General features: G+C 45.4%; 1 protein-coding gene across 10 annotated transcripts in view; it reads left to right on the top strand.

The window, feature by feature from the left end:
• Positions 1–646: 646 nt before the first annotated feature.
• ate1 (arginyltransferase 1) overlaps positions 647–20,399 on the top strand; it is a 322,895-nt gene continuing 303,142 nt past the window's right edge. For 3 of the 10 annotated variants that reach the window (XM_085994572.1, XM_085994568.1, XM_085994566.1), the window contains exons 1-3: positions 1,637–1,789; positions 16,104–16,167; positions 18,937–18,999. In XM_085994572.1, the coding sequence (XP_085850698.1) occupies positions 1,681–1,789; positions 16,104–16,167; positions 18,937–18,999 (236 nt within the window). In that variant the 5' untranslated portion in view covers positions 1,637–1,680. Of the gene's footprint in view, positions 873–1,634; positions 1,790–16,103; positions 16,168–18,936; positions 19,000–20,399 lie in introns of those variants that run through there. The other 7 variants (XM_085994571.1, XM_085994569.1, XM_085994570.1 and 4 more) reach the window with 4 other exon arrangements.

Raw genomic sequence — 20,399 nt, 5'->3', positions numbered from 1 at the left:
CCTGGTTATTGACCCCTCTACTAAGGGGCAAAGTTCCTTTCTATCTATCCCTCAATTTTGTACACCTCAATCAGGTCCCCCCTCAGCCTTCTCTGCTCCAAGGAAAACAACCCCAGCCTGTCCAGTTGCTCCTCAAAGCTGAAGCGCTCCAGCCCAAGTAACATTCTGGTGAATCTCCTCTGCACCCTCTCCAATGCAAGTACATCCTTCCTAGTGTGGCGACCAGAACTGCACACAGTATTCCAGCTGTGTCCTAACTAGCATTTTCTACAGCTCCATCATAAACTCCCTGCTCTTGCCTTCATTAGCCAAGGCATAGAATATAAGTATCCCATATGCCTTTTTAACCACCTTATCTACCTGTCCTGCTGCCTTCAGGGATCTATGTACATGCACAGCAAGGATCCTCTGTCCTTCCTAGGGTTCTACCATTCATTGTGTATTCCTTTTTATAGGCGGAGTTTAGTTGGTGACAGTATATAAGGCAAATTAAAACTACTTGTACCTTTTTTAAAAAAAATGAAAAAGGTGAATAGGGAACTGGCAACCTTGCAATTTAGTAAGTAAAAATAGGTCACCTCTTTGTGGTTCTTCAGGCACTTATTCGGTTGCTAGTTTTTTTTTTAAATAGTGGTTTGAAGACTGCTAAAGAAGCTTTGCAAACGAGCCTTATTGCTTGGAGTTGGCATGTGACTCGGCGTTACTAGTTTCTATCCCGTAAAGCCTTGTGCCGGTTGCAAATGTAAATGTACTGAAGGATTGAACGAGGTCAAACAAACGACATGGGATGTATTCAATCGTGGAATATAAAGGTTTAAAGTCCTATTGTCGTTGTGGATACTGTGGCTCGGACGATGGCAAAGAGTCCACGGGTAAGTCATAAATAAGCTCGCGAAAAGATGATCAACACGGCCGTGTATTTGAGACTGAACCCGTTCCTCTTGTACGCTTCCGGTGTCGCACGAACTGCTTCAACAAACAACTTTGCGCCCGAGGCTTTGTAGCAAGTGTAGGCCTCTGTGTATCGAAACACCTTTTTGCAAGATCGCTCCGATACAGCACCTTCTTGCTCCGAAACCGGAACATTAAAAATATTATATTTCAATGATATAATTAATATGTCGTTTTAATTTAATTTAAAGAACCAGACACCAGCCCTGCACAGGAGCTTGATCACAACATCAAGGCTGCGTCAGTGTGCATGGGGTTTTACTTCAGGAACATTTAAATTTTATTAAAGACAGATACACACATATGTTTTATTTTATATATATATATATATATATAAAATATAATAATAGATGTTAAATATAATCACAGAATGTAGACACCTGCTAGGCTATTCCCTCCTGGACTGTTCAGGTGTTCCACGTAAAAATAACGGTCACAAAAACTGGGGAGCTAAAATGCAGCAACTCGAAGTGACGACTGGTCACATTGTACATCGCCCTGTTGTAAAGTAAATTCTGGAACAGCGGCCCTTTCACTGTTTAGAAGACGTTTTATCTGCGTGCAACAACAACAACAACAACAACACCCAGCAGCAGGGCGCGCGGCCCGCGCCGCTGTCTCCTCATTGGTCGGCGGGTGCACGGGGCGCGCGGCCCGCGCTGCTGTCTCCTCATTGGTCGGCGAGTGGGTGGGCGCGCTCCGTGGGCCTGGTAACAGCTGCTGAGTATCATGGCCGCCAACAGCGGCGGAGGAGTTGTCAGCATCGTTGAGTACTTCAACAAGGATGATGGTTACCAGTGCGGCTACTGCAAGGGGGCCGACAGCAACTACTCCAAGGGTGAGAGAAACCGCCCCCCCTCCCCCCCAGGAAAGATCAGAGAGGGAGAGGGAGGTCATGTTTTGGATTGCAACTAAAAGGATGAGTAATAAACAGGATGTTTATGTACAGAGGCTGGACCAGGCCTCTTTCCCCCCCCCCCCCCTTCTTCCTCTGCTGCAGATTGATGAGGCCAGACAAACAGCGGAAGCTCACAGGAGTGGAGTTGGTCCAGGTTCACAACCTCCTCCCCCCACCTGTGATACTCGAGGAGCAAGGGCTTGTGATTTCAGAATGGCTCAGGCATGCATCCTCTGGAAAGTTCATGTTTATTATAATAGCTAAAATAGTACACACTAATGCATTTACCTATCTTATTTAATAACTTTTGTTCTGGGGTACAACATAACGTGGTCGGGGCTCCAAATAATACTCAGACAAGGTCCACTGATGTCACTCATTGATGGAGGATGCTACCTCAGTTCTTGTTTTTATGAGCCCAGTAGATTGTAGGGTTGCCAATTCTGGTTGGATGTATTCCTGGAGGTTTGAGCCCATGATGTCTGATCATGTGGCACTTGCCTGCAGTTTGCATATATGGTCCCCACCGCTTATAGTGGGCACATTGGTGTGAATGATTTGCCCGTTATACGCGATGGAAGGCATAATGTGGTAGTGCTATACAGCACTATAGACAAGTTATCGGATAGGTTTGTCGTTGATGAGAGTTTTTTGGGATAATGTTGGAGGTTAAAACTCCACAATGCTCACGCAGAATGATTGTCAGAATTGCGAGTGGGCCTATTGTCTTGATGTGGTCTTAAAGCGAGCCACTTGTGTACTTTTGATGAGGTGAATGTGGTCCATGGGAATATAAATTTGGACATTAACACTAACTGTTGCTTGAGCTCTAACCTTGAGGAGTTTGATCAAATCTATGCCAATAGCTGACTGTGACCCTTGTTATTTGCGGAAACTGCATCGCTAATCACTACATTGATAATTCAGTACTTTTCATTTTTGCTGTTTTGGTGAAAACCATTCAATTTGTTAACTTGTGTAATTCACAAGAATATACAGTATCCACCTTTATTGAGGTGCGAACTAGTGAGTAAGCACAGCTGTTTCTGGCCGAAGTAAGCGGAGCACTTAAGATGCTCTAACTGGCAACTTTGAAATTGATGTTACTGCAAATGGATAATTGTTAGCAAACATAAACGACTGCCTGTTTTAAATATGGACGTTTTATGTGGTGGGGACGGTATTGCATTTCCCTTGTTCCTTTGGGTCCCATGCAGTTGAGTATTTTCTAGTGGTTTTGCGGCAGCAGCTGTCACGTGAGAAGCTCTGAGAACAGGGAGGCATCCTGCGAGCGGTAAGTTCACCGGCGCAAACCACAGATGTGAAATCCACATGCTGGATACATTGGATCTGAAAACTATTTATTTCAGATGAATGCAATGTCAGCAAAGCAGATGAAAATTGACTTCTGCATTAATTGCAACAATCCAAAGGAACCACTAGTGTAAAAATTGTAATTATTCATAAATTGCAACACTCCATCCAGAGCGTTCTGTGCTGCCCACTGAAATCCTGCATCATTTTGTGCAGCCATTAGATCGCTACAACTTAAGCACCAGCATAAATGTCCACTGAACTCGAGCCCATTGTGTATTTGCTGCAAATTGATGGTTATTAATTGCATGATGAAATGAATATGATCTATGTTTCTGTCACTTTAGAAAATATTAATAGTTTCAGTAAATGCAGAGCGCAAGATAAAGTTTAAATTATTAATCTCCTTTTCCAATCATTTTTGTTATTCAACTGAACCTGCCAAAAATACATACTCTTAAGCCAAGGTTCATCTTTATGTTGTTATGGATCCGACTGCCAGGAGGTGCGAAACAGCAGCCTCAACTCACTGCGATTTTCTTAAACCATGATGCGCTATAAAATTGCAGAAGTAACCTTCCGCTCTGGGAGTTGCAAAGCACTTTGCCAGCCAGCCACCATTCATTAAACACCTTGGAATTATTATTTTAGTTGTAGGAAGTTTGAGCTGTATGGGTAAATACACTGCTTCAGTCAGTGGAGGCTGTGTTGCAAATATGGAATTTTCATCCTTTGGTCAGTTTTAAAGGGAACAGCTTCTGTTTAAAAAACCGTACACGCCCACAAAAGATGTCTGCATGAAATGCCGAAGTGGAATTTGTGGAATGGATAGTTCTTTTCCCAGCATTCATACCAGCAGAGAAACCGCTTTATACTCTGGGTTGAATGCTGTACATGCGCTTTTGGGTGCAATGTTGAAAGTGATAGGCCTGAGACAATTAGGGGATGGCAAGGGGAAGCATTGCTGATCCTAATTCTGTTTAACTGAGTGAAAGCAGAGCCACATTAAGAATTCTTGGGGCCAGGGTGCTCAGAACGTTCGGGCCCCCCTCCCCTTGATATCCCCACACAATCTGCCCCACCCCCTTATCCATTAAAACTATTATAAAGTCTGTATTCCTCGACAGTAAAAACATAAGAATAACCAGGGATGAGAAAAGGCATAATTTGATCACTGATGCACACTGCTTACTCACAGGGTTGCCAGAAATTAAAATACGTTTGTAGCTCAAAGCCAATCAAATAGCTCAGAAAGAGCTCAATATTATGTTGCCTAAAGAAAAATGTGCATCTGGTATGATCTTAATCTACATTTTAAAACCAGAAACAAAATTCCATAGTACTAGTTTTCCCTAAAATAACCCTTTAAAAATGATTAAATGTGATTGTTACGACTGTCAATACTTTTTTGCAGCCTGTTCTCTCAAGCAATCCTGTAATTTCTGGCAAATTTGCAATAAAAAATAACCAAAGAATTGCAACTCCGGATTAAATTTTTTTTTTAACATTGGCCCAGATTTTGCGGTCAGAGGCAAAGTGACGGCGCTCACCGCTGACCTCGAAGAAAGCTGCCCACAAAGATCTAGCGATCTCTATGATGTGTATTTCAGCTCTCTCGACCTTTGTTTGAATCTGGCGCCAAATCAAGTGAATCCTAAGCGTCCAACAACAGTGATGACATCAAGCTGTCTAAGCAGTCAAACACTTTGAAGAACTCTCACAGACAGCAAACCAGGAAGTAAAATGCACAGATTCTAATTTACTATTTATAAATTTTACAGAGAGCGAAATCAAGATTGGGACATACACATATGATTAAAGTAGATGATGAAATATCCTAAACAACTTAATATTTTTTTTTTTTTTTTTTTAACAGCTTGTAATTCTTAATCATATTATTGGAAAAATTTGACATTCCACAAATATTAAATTAGTTTTTCAGGGCCAAAACGGTTGTTCAGCAGTCAATGTGCTGTTAAAAGCCCAGTTATACCTCTTTCAACAAGGCTTAAAGCGATATTCCATTGTAAAAGGGGAAGTTTTCATCCTTGTGTGTGATTTCAACTGATTGCCAGCTCTGGGGAGTTCCACAGTGCAACCTGTGATGGAGCAGTGAATGACTGACCGCAGTTTCAGGATGTTTGCCTTTATCTGCGCATGCGCTAAATCCTGAAGTTGCAGTCAGTTTAATTGGGGTAATGATGGCCAACGCTGACCATTTTGCTGTCATTACCACTGCAAAATCCGGGCCATTTCCATTTGCATCACTGCAGTTTTAGCTGAATAAATAAACAAGCTCTTAGAACTGAAACATTCATTCTGCAATTAAGTTAATTGCCTAAGTGCAAAATGCCCACGGTTGCTCTTGGAATTTAAGCCTTTTTGGAAGCAGAAGAATGACGTTCCCTCATTGAACATCTAAACATTGTTTTGAAAGTCATTAAATAAAAAAACCCTCAAATTTTGAAAAAACAAAAGTGTAAGAAATGCACCTGAGAAAAAAATATTGGTACAATTTATTACATACCAGACTTTTTAAAGAAATTATACAAGCAATCTAGATTGTTCTTTTAAGTTTCTAGTCAATAACAAGGTATATACAGCCAGATTTTGTGAGATGAGGCTTTCACTGAACTACAAAGGTTTGTTTAGAAATTCATTTGCACTCAACCTCCCCCCAAATTACTTCTCCTTTGTGCAGTCGCTTTCTAAAACTTTTATTTCCATTCCCCCATTACCTTTGTGTTACCTGAAACTAAAAGCAATCTGTGCCTTGAAATTAAACTAAACAAAATTAATTAAAAGATCACCAGAGGTGGTATATTTGTCAATTATTACCCGAGTCCGAGGTACTACACAATCTAGGCCAGCTCCACGGACAATAATGCAAAGCTCACAGCATGCCACTGTAGCTGTCATTGACTGCTTAAACTCTCGTGCTTGAGACTCTTTCCCCTCCCCCTTAATGTTGCAAAGTTCATGCCCTAGCTCTGCCCTCGCTGATCAAAGGCAGCAGTATGGAGATGATAACTCAATTAATCCTCAATTTCGGGTCTCCCTGAGGCTAAAATTCCTGTTTTTCATGAATTTTCAACAAAAGTAAAATATAAAGTATTGGTTTCTCCAGAGAGGTCATGAAATTCAGCACAGTGTTTATTTCTCCCTTTTGTCTGTTGCTCTCCTTTTTCTTTTTCACAGAAATCACCAGAAACCTCACAGTGCAGATAGAGGCCATTTCGGCCCATCGAGCCTGCACCGACACATATCCCACCCGATCCCCGTAACCCCACGTATTTAATCCCCCTAACACTAAGGGTCAATTTATCATAGCCAATCAACCTAACCCGCACATCTTTGGACTGTGGGAGGAAACCGGAGCACCCGGAGGAAACCCACGCAAACACGGGGAGAATGTGCAAACTCCACACAGACAGTCACCCGAGGCCGGATTCGAACCCGGGTCCCATTACTCTGTTGTACTGACGTTTACTGATGCCTCACTATTGCTTTAGTGATCTCTAGGCTAGTCCTGTTCCTTCAGTGACTTCTCATTGCTGCCCTTTCCTCCAGCGATTTATTCCACCAGTACACCTTAATCCATGTACATACTTTATAAGGCACATGCGCTCCTCTGTTCCTTGGGCTCCTGAATAGCTGATTGGCATGCTGTGTGCATTGGTTTTCCAATCCCAGGCCCCTAAGCAGCTGATTAGTGGGCATGTAACAAGTTGGCAATACAATAAATTGGAGCTGCATAAAATTGATGGGGGTAGGCTTTAGAGGCACCTGTGAGTACAGGATTTGCAGTTGACTTGAGTGGATTCTGCGTAAGGGTAGAGATTGTGCTAATGTTAAAAGAATAAGATATGGAGTACTTTGTATAGAAAGCTGTATTCCCTCTTTAAAATGGTTTTGTTGCTGCAAGCTTTTCTGTAATATTTGTATACATGTGATGTAAATATTATCAGTGTCACACTGTGTTTCTGCAAATAAAGAGTACATTTAAAAATTAGTTGGGCTGACAAGATGATGAAATGCAGTGAAGCCTCTGCTTGGGTCACAATGTTATAACTGGATTGTATTTTTAAATGTGGCATTTTATTGATCTAAGGAAAATGGTTGTGTTCCTGCAGTCAGAGTTTCAGAGGAAGTTAAAAAGCAGGACTTAAAATGTAGTAATTTCTGGATTACTCCCAATGCCAGGTTAATGTGTGGCTGGACAAATGGTGCAGGATGGAGGGCTTTAGATTCATTGGGCATTGAGACCTATTCAAGTTGGACGGGTTGCACCTCAACAGAACTCGGACCAATGACCTCGTGGGGAAGTTAACTAGTGCTGTGGGGGAGGGTTTAAACTAATTTGGCTGGGGGGAATGGGACCAGGATGAAACTTTTTAGAGAGGCGAAACAAGATGCACAGAGAATTGGGGGAGACAAACAGCGCTAGAGTAAAGAATAGTTCAGAAATAGGAGGGATCAAACGGGGCAAATGCAAGGCAGCCTAAGATGGGTTTGGAGTGCATGTACGTAAGTGCACGTAGCGTGGTAAATACGGTTGGGGAGCTGCAGGCACAATTTGCCGCAAGGGACTAGGATATAGTGGCAATAACAGAGACTTGGCTCAAAGAAGGGGAGGATCGGGAACTTGATATTCCTGGCTCCGAGGTATTCAGGAAAGATCGGGAAGGGAAAAAAAGGAAGTGGGTGGCAGTATTCAAAGAATCTATCATTGCACTGGAAAGAATCACAGAATCATCGAAACTGACCGCACCGAAGGAGGCCATTCAGCCTGTCGTGCCTGTGCTGTCTCTGAAAGAGCAGTCGCGCTTAGTCCCACAACCCCGCTTTCTGTCCGTAACCCTGTAAGTTCCTCATCCTCGTGTACCCTGTCCAACTCCCTTTAAAAATTATTTATGGAATTGGCTTCCACCACCTTTTCAGGTAGAGCATTCCAGATCCTGACAACTGAGTGGAAAGAAATCGCCTCATCTTCCCTCTAGATCTTTTGCTAATGATTTTAAATCTATGACCTTTGTAGTTGAGGGGGGTCAAAGACAGAATCTATTTGGTCAGAATTAAGGAACAATAGAGGGCTATTAAGCTGCTGGGTGTATACTATAGGCCACCAAATCATGGGAAGGAGAAAGAGGAGCAAATTTTCCTACAAATCACAGAAAGATACAAGTACTATAGAGTAGTGATAATGGGGGACTTCAATTATCCTAGTTTAAAGGGAAAAGAGGGGGATGAATTCCTGAAATGTATAAAAGAGAACTTTCTTGATCAGTGTCTTTCCAGCCCAACGAGGAAGGAAGCAGTGCTGAATCTAGATTTGGGGAATGAAGTGGGGGAAAGTGGAGTATGTTTCAGTGTTGGAGCATTTGGGGAACCGTTAACAGAATATCAGGTTTAGAATAGTTATGGAAAAGGACAAGGTACAAACAAGCGTAAAAATACCTAACTGGAGGAGGGTTAATTTCAGTGAGTTGAAAAGGGATTGGAATCAAAAATTAGTAGGCAAAGCAGTTACTGAACAATGGGAGGCCTTCAAAGAGGATAGCAAAATACTGCGGATGCTGGAAATCCGAAATAACAACAGAAAATGCTGGAAAAACTCAGCAGGCCAGGCAACATTCGTGGAGAGAGAAACAGAGTCGAGATGGTTTGGGTACAGACTAGACACATACTACGAGGGGGAAATTAGAGCTCTCTGGATGACTAAAGATATAGAGGTTATAATGAGACAGAAAAAGGAGGCTTTTGACAAATGTAAGGTTCATGATACAGCAGAGAACCAAGCTGAATACAGAAAGTACAGAGGAGATCTAAAAAAGTGAATGAGGGGCAAAGAGAGAGTATGAGACTAGATTAGTGGCTGACATAAAAGGGAGCCTAAAATACTTTTTATAAACATATAAATAGTAAAGGATATTCAAAGGAAGGGTGGGGCAGATTAGGAACAAAAAAGGTGATTTTTGTGGAGGCAGAGGGCATGGCTGAGGTACTAAATGAGTACTTTGCACTTGTCTTCACTAGTGAAGAGGATGCTGCCAGTGTAGCAGTAAAGGAGGAGGTGGTAGTGATATTGGATAGGATAAAAATAGAGGCAGAGAAGGTACTTAAAAGGTTGGCAGTACTCCAAAGTAGAAAAGTCACCTGGTCCGGATGGGAGGCATCCTAGGTTATTGAGGGAAGTAAGGGTGGAAATTGCAGAGGCTCTGGCCACAGTCTTCCAATCCTCCTTGGATATAGGAGTGGTCATTTTTGGGTTGGCAGGCTGTAACTAGTGGGGTACCACAAGGATCAGTGCTTGGGCCTCAGCTATTCACAATCTATATCAATGATTTGGATGAGTGGACCAAATGTAATATATCCAAGTTTGCTGATGATCCAAAGCTGGGTGGGAATGTAAGTTGGGAGGAGGATGCAAAGAGGCTTCAAGGGGATATAGACAGGCTAAGTGAGTGGGCAAGAACATGGCAAATGGAATATAATGTGGAGAAATGTGAAGTTATCCACTTTGGTAGGAAAAATAGAAAAGCAGAGTATTTTTTAAATGGTGAGAGATTGGGAAATGTTGGTGTTCAGAAGGACCTGGGTGTCTTTGTACACGAATCACTGAAAGTTAACATGCAGGTACAGCAAGCAATTAGGAAAGCAAATGGTATGTTGGCCTTTATTCCAAGAGGATTTGCGTATAAGAGTAAAGACATCTTACTGCAATTATATGGGGCCCTGGTGAGACCACACCTGGAGTATTGTGTACAGTTTTGGTCTCCTTACCTAAGGAAGGATATACTTGCCATAGAGGGAGTGCAACAAAGGGATTCTCTACCCCAGAGGGCTGTGGAGGCTCAGTCGTTGAGTATGTTCAAGACAGAGATCGGTAGATTTTTGAATATTAAGGGAATCAAGGGATATGGGGATAGTGCAGGAAAGTGGAGTTGAGGTAGAAGATCAGCCATAATCTTATTGAATGGCGGAGTAGGCTCGAAGGGCCAAATGGCCTACTCCTGCTCCTATTTCTTATGATCCATATTAATGAGCTGGACTTGGTTATACAGGGCACAATTTCAAAGTATGCAGATGAAAAACTCGGAAATGTAGTAAACAATGTGGAGGATAGTAACAGACTTCAGGTGGACATAGACAGACTGGTGAAATGGGCAGACACATGGCAGATGAAATTTAATGCAGAGAAGTGTGAAATGATACATTTTGGTAGGAAGAATGAGGAGAGGCAGCATAAACTAAATGGTACAATTTTAAAGAGGGTGCAGGAACAGAGAGACATGGTGTAGGTCCATAAATCTTTGAAGGTGGTAGGACAAGTTGAGAAGGTTGTTAAAAAGCAGATGGGATCCTTGGCTTTATTAATAGAGGCATAGAGTACAAAAGCAAGGAAGTTATGCTAAACCTTTATAAAACACTGCTTAGGCCTCAGCTGGAGTATTGTGTTCAATTCTGGGCACCACACTTTAGGAAGGATGGCAATGCCTTGGAGAGTGTGCGGAAGAGATTTACTAGAATGGTACCAGGGATGAGGTACTTCAATTATGTGAAGAGATTAGAGAAGCTAGGGTTGCTCATCTTGAAGCAGAGAAGGTTAAGAGGAGATTTGATAGTGTTCAAAATCATGAATGGTTTTGATAGCGTAAATAAGGAGAAACTTATTCCCACTGACAGAAGGGTCGGTAACCAGAAGACACAGATTTAAGATGATTAGCAAAAGAACCCGAGGCGACATGAAGAAACATTTTTTTACGCAGTAATCTGGAATGCACTGTCTGAAAGGCCCAGTGGGCCAAATGGCCGCCTCCTGCACTGTATCATTCTATGGTTCTGTGGTAAACCACTGTTATTGTTGTTGTTGCACACTGTTGTACCTATGCATGCCTCAGCATGTCTCTGCTGGCTCCGCCCCTGGCTCCACCCACAGGCCCAGGTATAAAGGTGACCGCTCGGCAGCCCCCTGCCTTCTTGGAACCCAGTCAACCACGAGAGACATGCTCTGTTCTTTGCTAATAAAAGCCTTTAGTTACTCTCCTAACTCTCCGTCTTTTATGAGTAATTGATAGCGCATCAATTTTATTAGCAAAAACAAAATGTCGACAACAAACGCTGAGCAGCAGGCTGCTGCACCAAACGCTGAGCAGCAGGAGCTGCTGCGAGCCCTCAGACCAACATGCCTGGACCTAGACCCCCAAGAAGCGGGTTCGGCTACCAAATTCGCGCATTGGCTGCGTTGCTTCGAGGCCTACCTGCAAGCCTCAACTGTGACCCTGGACGAAAACAAGTTGGAAATCCTGGCCTCAAAGGTGAGCCACCAAGTTTATACAATAATCCAGGACGCGACGACCTACGCGGCGGCTATCGATCTGCTAAAAGGGCAATACGCACGCCCGGTAAATACGGTCTATGCCAGGCACCTCTTAAGATCCCGCAGACAGCAGCCCAGGGAATCGGTGGAGGCCTTCCTACGGGCACTATGGATACTCGGCCGAGGCTGCGATTGCAAAGAAGTATCAGCCGCAGCACACACGGAGGGACTGATCCAAGATGCTTTCGTTGCGGGTCTAAGGTCCGACTACTCCCGGCAGAGACTGTTGGAAAAGGGAGAAATGGACCTGAGAAAGGCAGTGTCCCTCGCGCTCTCGCTCGACGCGGCCCACAGGAATATGGACGCCTTCTCCCCTAACCGCTCCGCAACGTGGACGCCACAACCTTGGGTCATGGGACCGCCACCTTCAACTGCTGCTGCGATGTCCAAGGCAGAGAAATGTTATTTTTGTGGCCAGGCAAAACACCCCAGAGCACGCTGCCCGGCGAGAAACGCTACCTGCTCCGGCTGCGGGAAGAAAGGACACTATGTCAGCGCCTGCAAAGGTGAAACCGCTAACGCCAGCAGCGCCGCGTGTGAACCGTGGGGGCAGCCATCTTGTCCGCCATCTTGGGCTCCCCCAGCCGCGTGGGGATCAGGATCATGGGCGCCGCCATTTTGTCCGCCATCTTGGACGTCTCCAATTTCAACCACGGGGGACCCGGACTCAACCACCGCCTCATCTGACGACCACATCGACTCGCTTGACCATACGCTGGCCTCCGTGACGCTGGACCAATCTCTCCCTCATCAACTGTCCAGGTCCATGATGGACATTACGGTAAACGGCCGCGCCACTACCTGCCTTTTTGACAGCGGGAGCACGGAGAGCTTTATCCACCCCGACACGGTGCGCAGTTACTCTCTCCCGGTCCTGCCGAGGCGCCATCGGATCTCTTTGGCTTCCAAAGCCCAGTCAGCGGATGTCGGTGGCTACTGTGTAGTGACCCTTTCAGTAAGGGGCACAGAATACAAAAATTTTAAACTCCTGGTCCTGCCCCATCTCTGCGCTGCCGTTCTACTGGGGTTGGATTTTCAGTGCCACCTTAAGAGTGTCACATTAGGGTACGACGGACCCCTCCCCCCCCACTCACAGTCTGCAGCCAGCAGCTTTTAAATCGCCCGCCGCGCACCATTTGCAGCCTCTCCACCCTTAAAGTCCCCCCCCCCCCCCCCCTCCTTGTTCACTAACCTCACCTGTGACTGTAAGCCCATCGCTACCAAAAGCAGGCGTTACAGTGCCGGGGATAGGAGCTTCATTAAATCCAAGGTAGCGAGACTCCTGAAGGAAGGGATTATTGAGAGTAGCACCAGCCCATGGCGAGCACAAGTGGTGGTAGTGAAGACTGGCGAAAAACAGCGCCTAGTTATTGACTACAGCCAGACGATCAATCGCTACACCCAGCTAGATGCATACCCACTCCCCCGCATATCTGACATGGTCAATCAGATAGCACAATACCGGGTGTTCTCAACGATTGATCTAAAGTCGGCATACCACCAGCTCCCCATCAGGGCTGAGGACCGCCAGTACACAGCTTTTGAAGCTGACGGTCATCTCTACCACTTCCTCAGAGTTCCCTTCGGTGTCACCAACGGGGTTTCAGTCTTCCAACGGGAGATGGACCGGATGGTTGACCAGAACGCGCTCCAGGCCGCTTTCCCCTATCTAGACAACGTCACCATCTGTGGCCGCGACCAGCAGGACCATGATGTTAACCTAGAGAAATTCCTCTGTACGGCCCAGCGGCTGAACCTAACATACAACAAGGACAAATGTATGTTTCGTACCAAGCGCCTTGCCATTCTTGGCTGTGTAGTGGAGAACGGAGTCATCGGCCCCGACCCTGACAGGATGCGCCCCCTTATGGAGCTCCCCCTCCCCCACTGCCAAAAAGCACTGAAGAGATGCCTAGGGTTTTTCTCGTACTATGCTCAGTGGGTGCCCAACTATGTGGACAAAGCCAGACCCCGCATCAAGTCCACCTCCTTCCCCCTGGCAGCAGAGGCCTGTGCAGCCTTCACTCTCATAAAAAGAGATATTGCGAGGGCCACGATGCATGCAGTGGATGAGTCCATCACTTTCCAAGTGGAGAGCGACGCATCCGACTTTGCCCTAGCTGCAACCCTTAACCAGGCGGGGAGACCCGTGGCCTTTTTCTCAAGGACCCTCCAGGGCCCCGAGACTCGACACTCCTCTGTCGAAAAGGCGGCCCAGGCCATTGTGGAAGCTGTGCGACATTGGAGGCATTACCTGGCCGGAAAACGATTTACCCTGCTCACTGACCAGCGTTCAGTAGCTTTTATGTTTAATAATAAGCAGAGGGGCAAAATCAAGAATGACAAGATCTTGAGGTGGAGAATCGAACTCTCCACCTACAATTACGATATCTTGTACCGGCCCGGGAAACTTAATGAGCCCCCAGATGCCCTATCACGTGGTACATGCGCCAACGCGCAGGTTGATAGACTGAAGACCCTCCACAATGACCTCTGCCACCCGGGGGTCACCAGGTTTTTTCACTTCATCAAATCCCGTAACCTGCCCTACTCCATCGAGGAGGTCAGGACCATGACCAGGAACTGCCAAATCTGTGCCGAGTGCAAACCGCATTTTTATAGGCCAGACAGAGCAAGCCTGATCAAAGCCACGCGCCCCTTTGAACGGCTGAGCGTCGATTTTAAAGGGCCCCGCCCCTCCTCTGACCGCAATGTGTACTTCCTCAACATAATTGACGAGTACTCCAGTTTCCCGTTTGCCATCCCTTGCTCAGACATGACCAGTACCACGGTCATTAAATGTCTGAATGACCTCTTCGCCTTGTTCGGTTTCCCTAGCTATATTCATAGCGACAGGGGCTCATCCTTTATGAGCGATGAACTTCGTCAGTACCTGCTCGCGAGAAGTATTGCTACAAGCAGGACCACCAGCTACAACCCCCGGGGGAATGGCCAGGTGGAAAGGGAGAATGCGACGGTCTGGAAGGCAGTCCTTTTAAACTTGAAATCTAAGGGCCTTCCGACCTCTCGCTGGCAGGAGGTCCTCCCTGCGGCGCTCCATTCCATTCGGTCACTGCTCTGTACAGCCACCAATGCCACCCCTCATGAGAGAATGTTCTCCTTCCCCAGGAAGTCCACATCGGGGATCTCGTTACCGACATGGCTGACTTCTCCAGGACCCGTCCTACTGCGGAAGCACGTGAGGTCCCATAAGATGGACCCCCTGGTCGAGAGGGTGAGCCTCCTCCATGCCAACCCTCAGTATGCTTACGTGGTGTACCCGGACGGGCGGGAGGACACAGTCTCCATACGAGACCTCGCACCTTCGGGTGCCCCCGAAACACCTCCTTCGCCACCCACCACTACCCACGCCTACCCCCAGTACGCTTACGTAGCGTACCCGGACGGGCGGGAGGACACAGCCTCCACACGAGATCTCGCACCTTCGGGTGTCCCTGAAACACTACCATTGCCATCCACCACTACCCACAACCCAACCCCGCTAGACGGCATGCCGCAGCCTCAGGACCCGTCATTGACCACCCAACCACTCAATGAGACGCCTGATTCAACGTTGGATGCTGCACCATCACCGCCACCACCACGACGATCAGGACGGCATACAAGGCCACCTGATAGACTTACTTACACGAACCTTTAGTACACTTCACCCCGCCGGACTCAATTTTAAACAAGGGGTGAATGTGGTAAGCCACTGTTGTTGTTGTTGTACACTGTTGTACCTATGCATGTCTCTGCTGGCACCGCCCCTGGCTCCACCCACAGGCCCGGGTATAAAGGTGACCGCTCGGCAGCCCCCTGCCTTCTTGGAACCCAGTCAACCACGAGAGACATGCTCTGTTCTTTGCTAATAAAAGCCTTTAGTTACTCTCCTAACTCTCCGTCTTTTATGAGTAATTGATAGCGCATCAGGTTCTAAGGTATGTTGGAATATGTTTTGCTCTGCATTGCTTTTCTTTCTCCTCTGCTTTGCTGTAATTGGCTTTTCAGAGCTTGCTTACCAGCAAATTGTTTTCACCACTTTTTGCCTCATTTTTGCTGTTCCTCTCTGAGCCTGTCTAGTTGTGAGTCCGTTGGCTCCGTCGCAGTTTGTGCATTTCCAGCCTGCTTTTTTTCTGGCTTGTGTTGCTCTTCCTCTTTGAACATTTGCTTTTGGTGCAGCACAAACAAAAATGTCATGTTCCACAGAGCCATGTTGGACAATGTCACTAATGTTTAAAGCAAGAACTGTTGCTCCTCTCTCTTTGGGGTGGGGTGGGGGGTGGTGCGAAGGGAAGATCCTGTAACCACCAGGCGAGAGGTAGGCAAGGAGGGTACAATATGGGTGGAACACAATGTCAATTCAGCAGGACTTGGAGAACCTGGGACAGCCTGCGTTTATTTAAACTCTCGTGTCTCCATACTAAATATGGCAAATTGGAATCGCTGAGAATTCTTAAATTTATGCCAATATCTTTTATTTTGGTATTATGCACGTATTAAAACTGTTTTGTATGGTAATCTGAGGAGCTGTAAAGTTTCAATGTATTTATATTGTAGGTATGTGGGCTCATACCATGACCGTCCAGGACTATCAAGATCTAATTGACCGAGGGTGGAGGAGGCAAGTACCATTCTTAAGTGATATTGTACATTAATGTCCTGTTTGTGATCCAATACAGAAGTAGGAAAAGAAAGAACTTGGATTTACATTATATAGCCCTTTCACGTCCTCGGGACATCCCAAAGCACTTACACCCATTGAAGTACTTTTGCTGGTAAAAGCAGGTCATTCAGCGGGCAGAAGTTGGGCAAATAGCGCAACTCTCTGCCCGCAGAGGCCCTTTTCCCAAGGATGCGGATCATCTGTCAAGAGAATTCTTGACCGATTGCAAGTTCCAGGTTTTTGCGCATGCGCTTCGCATGCCTAAACCTGGAAATTGCGTGGCCCTTACGGGCGTGTGCGCACCTCGTACGCACCCCATCGCGATCGCAAAATGCGACCCATTATCAATGAGAGATTAATCGTATATTTTAGTTAAATTGTTTTTTCTAATTTTTTCCGACTGTACTTAGAAATGTAGTGCACAAACGTTAAAACTCTTATTCTAATGTTGTATATATTTATAAAATTCTGGCTTGCTTTCAGAATATTTCCTCGGTGCAAGATGTTCCATTTATGATTCTTTATAGTTTTTATTTCAAAGTTAATTTCAGAAGTAATTGGATTATAAATTATTTGATAAACGGTACCATTTTGTCTGCAGAATTTAAAAAGTGATAAATTAGTTGTGGTGCTGTGGAGTAGTGGATTGTCACCCCAACTCACCTCATCAAAGAGAAATAGGATAGGCATTCACGAGCCATCTATTCCCAATGGGAAGAGCGCAGAATCCAAGGCAAGCTACCGTGGGCTCTTCTTGGTATAACTCTTAGTCTCTGCTTTTACAGCTGCATTGAAGGAGGCATGGGAGCTGATTGCCTGGCCTTTGCTCATGTGTGGTGCTGGAGACCCAAGAAAGGACATTTTGTTAATACATTGTTGAAGGACCAAAGGCTATAGTGCAGGATATGATCAAGGCTGAAAAGAATAAGAGATGAAATGATGTAGTGGTGATTAGGGGGTTCTAAACCTGGGTTTACAAACTTAATGTTTGTAGGAAGAAGGAAATAATGAAGTAGTTTTGGAAAATAATTAACTTCAAATATGAGAACAGTGTGTAGGACATGTTTGCAGTTTAGAAGGAACAGAACAGCAAAGGGCAGAAGAGCACTTGCGGTGCTATCATTAAAATAGAGAAAGGGAGAGCGGTTGAATTTTAGAGAGGGATTGCTATCCAGACAAACGTCGACTTGCCCAGGAATGCGAGAGAGAAGTTAGAAGAGCCTCCGCAGATACCAAAATTTAAAACATAGAAACGTAGAAGATAGGAGCAGGAGTAGGCCCTTCGAGCCTGCTCTGCCATTCAATGAGATTATGGCTGATCATCCAAATTCAGTACCCTGTCCCTGCCTTTTCCCCATATCCCTTGATCCCTTTAGCCTTAAGAAATATATCCAACTCTTTCTTGAATATACAGGCAGACTATCCTTTATCCGAAAACCTCGGGACCAGCCGTGTTTCGGTTTTTGGAAAATTTCGGATTTCAGAAGGTATTTTATAAGACTGGGAAATTTGTCAGGGGTCGGGGTCGGCGGGGGTCGGGGTCGGGGTCGGCGGGGGGTCGGGGGTCGGGAAAAGAATATCGGACAGGTCGCTGCAGCTATCGGACGGGCCGCTGTATTGTTGGCTTCACTCTCCCGGTACCTCCTTCACACTGCCCGGCTCGGCCTGCAATCTCCTACCCAGGAGGGAACTCTGTGACCCTCTGCCCTGCTCAGCGTAAGTCGTGCGCCACTCTGGTCATGTTGTGCGCACGACTTACGCTGAACGAAAAAACTTTCGGTTTTTAGAGGTTTTCGGAAGTTCGGATAAAGGATAGTCTACCTGTACTTAATGAACTGGCCTCCACCGCCCTCTGTGGCAGAGAATTCCACAGGTTCACCACTCTCTGGGTGAAGAAATTCCTCCTCATTTCAGTCCTAAATGGCTTACCCCTTATCCTTAGACTATGACCCCTGGTTCTGGACTCCCCGGCCATCGGGAACATCCTTCCTGCATCTGGTCTGTCCAGGCCTGACAGAATTTTATAGATTTCGATGAGATCCCCTCTCAATCTTCTAAACTCCAGTGGGTATAAGCCCATTCGACCCAATCTCTCCTCATACGTCATTCCTGCCATCCCAGGTATCAGTCTGGTGAATCTTCGCTGCACTCCCTCCATGGCAAGAACGTCCTTCCTCAGGTAAGGCGACCAAAACTGCACACAATACTCAAGGTGTGGTCTCACCAAGGCCCTGTACAACTGCAGCAAGACATCCTTGTTCCTGTACTCAAACCCTCTCGCTACGAAGGCCAACATACCATTTGCCGCCTTAACCGCCTGCTGCCCCTGCATGCTTACCTTCAGTGACTGGTGCACAAGAACACCCAGGTCCCTTTGCACTTCCCCTTCTCCCAATCTATTGCCATTCAAATAATCTTAAAAAGATCTATCTGGATATCTTGATGCTGTGTTGATGTATCTTCCTAATCTAGGTTACAGTTGATGGAGAGAAACTAAGTCAAGTGAGTTCATCACAAGGAAAGGAAAATCCTTATATTGATTTGTGCTGACCTTGTGCATCTCCTAACAGTGGCCAAAACAGAAGCCTGGCAACTGATCATTTGCCTTTCTCTTGATGTGTGGTTCAGATTGCCTAGTCAATTCAAAATAAAATCAGACTGGCATGTTTGAATTTGATTTACATGATAGCTGTAATATTCTAATGTAAACTCTTTAATCATTTTCAGGAGTGGTATGTACGTTTATAAGCCCACAATGATTCGAACATGTTGCCCTCAGTATGCAATAAGGTAAGCATTATGTCTGTCTTCAGGTAGCCATCAGTGCTTCCACTTTCTTGCCAATTTTTCTACGTGGAATTCTTAGAGGTAGTGTTCAGGGAAATACCTGAATATTAACTGTAAGAAGTCACACAACACCAGGTTATAGTCCAACAGCTTTATTTGAAATCACAAGCTTTCGGAGCGCTGTTGGACTATAACCTGGTGTTGTGTGACTTCTTACATTTGTCCACCCCAGTCCAACTCCGGCATCTCCACACCATGAATATTAACTGGCCAAGAACCACCCAGTGATTATGTTAAAGAACAATCACAAAAAGCTAGTGCACAGGCCCCAAAACAAATCTGAAAGGTTAATGAAATGTTGGCCTTTATCGCAAGGGGTTGGAATACAAAAATGAGGAATCATAGAATAGTTCAGCACAGAAGGAGGCCATTCAGCCCATCGAATCTGAGCCGGCTCTTTCGAAGAGCAATCCAGTTAGTCCCACTCCCCTGCTATTTCCCCATATCCCTGCAATTTTTTTCTCCTTCAAGTATTTATCCAGTTTCCTTTTGAAGGCTACTGTTGAATCTGTATCCACCACCCCATCAGGCAGTGCATTCCAAATCCTAACCACTTGTTGCAGAAAAAAAGTTTTTCCTCATGTCACCTCTGGTTCTTTTGCCAATCACCTTAAATCTGTGCCCTCTCGTTATCGACCCTTCAGCCACTCAAAACGGTTTCTCTTTCTTTACTCTATCTAAACCCTTCATGATTTTAAACATCTCTATAAAATTTCCTCTTCGCCTTCTCTGCTCTAAGGCGAACAACCCCAGCTAGTAAATCTCTTCTGTAACCTCTCCAAAGCCTTCACGTCCTTCCTAAAGTGTGGTGCCCAGAATTGGACACAATACGCCATCTGAGGCCAAACTAGAGTTTTATATAGGTTTAGCATAACTTCATGGCTTTTGTACTCTATGCCTCTATTTTATCCCATATGCTTTATTAACTGCCACCAGCCTTTCTATGTCCTCTTGAAGTCTATTATTATCTTCCTCAGTGTTTACTATATTTCCAAGTTTCGTGTCATCTGCAAATTTTGAAATTGTGCCCTGTACTCCCAAGTCTAAGTCATTAATGTATATCAAAAACAGCAGTAGTCCTAGTACTGTGCCTTGGGGAATGCCACTGTATACCTCCCTCCAGTCCGAAAAACAGCCATTCACCACAACTTTTTTTTTTAACTCATAGCCAATTTTGTATCCATGCTGCTACTGACCCTTTTATCCCAAGGGCTTCAATTTTGCAAACAAACCTAATATGTGGTACTTTATCAAAAGCCTTGTGAAAGTCCATATACACAACATCAACTGCTTCAGTTGTACAGTCAGGAAGGGGGCTTTGGAATGGGTACAGTGCAGATTCA

This window comes from Somniosus microcephalus, chromosome 8 (assembly GCF_052327205.1).
Source record: "Somniosus microcephalus isolate GS21.2 chromosome 8, FLI_Smic_1.0, whole genome shotgun sequence".
NCBI lineage: Eukaryota > Metazoa > Chordata > Chondrichthyes > Squaliformes > Somniosidae > Somniosus > Somniosus microcephalus.
This window is presented reverse-complemented; position numbering and strand designations above follow the sequence as displayed.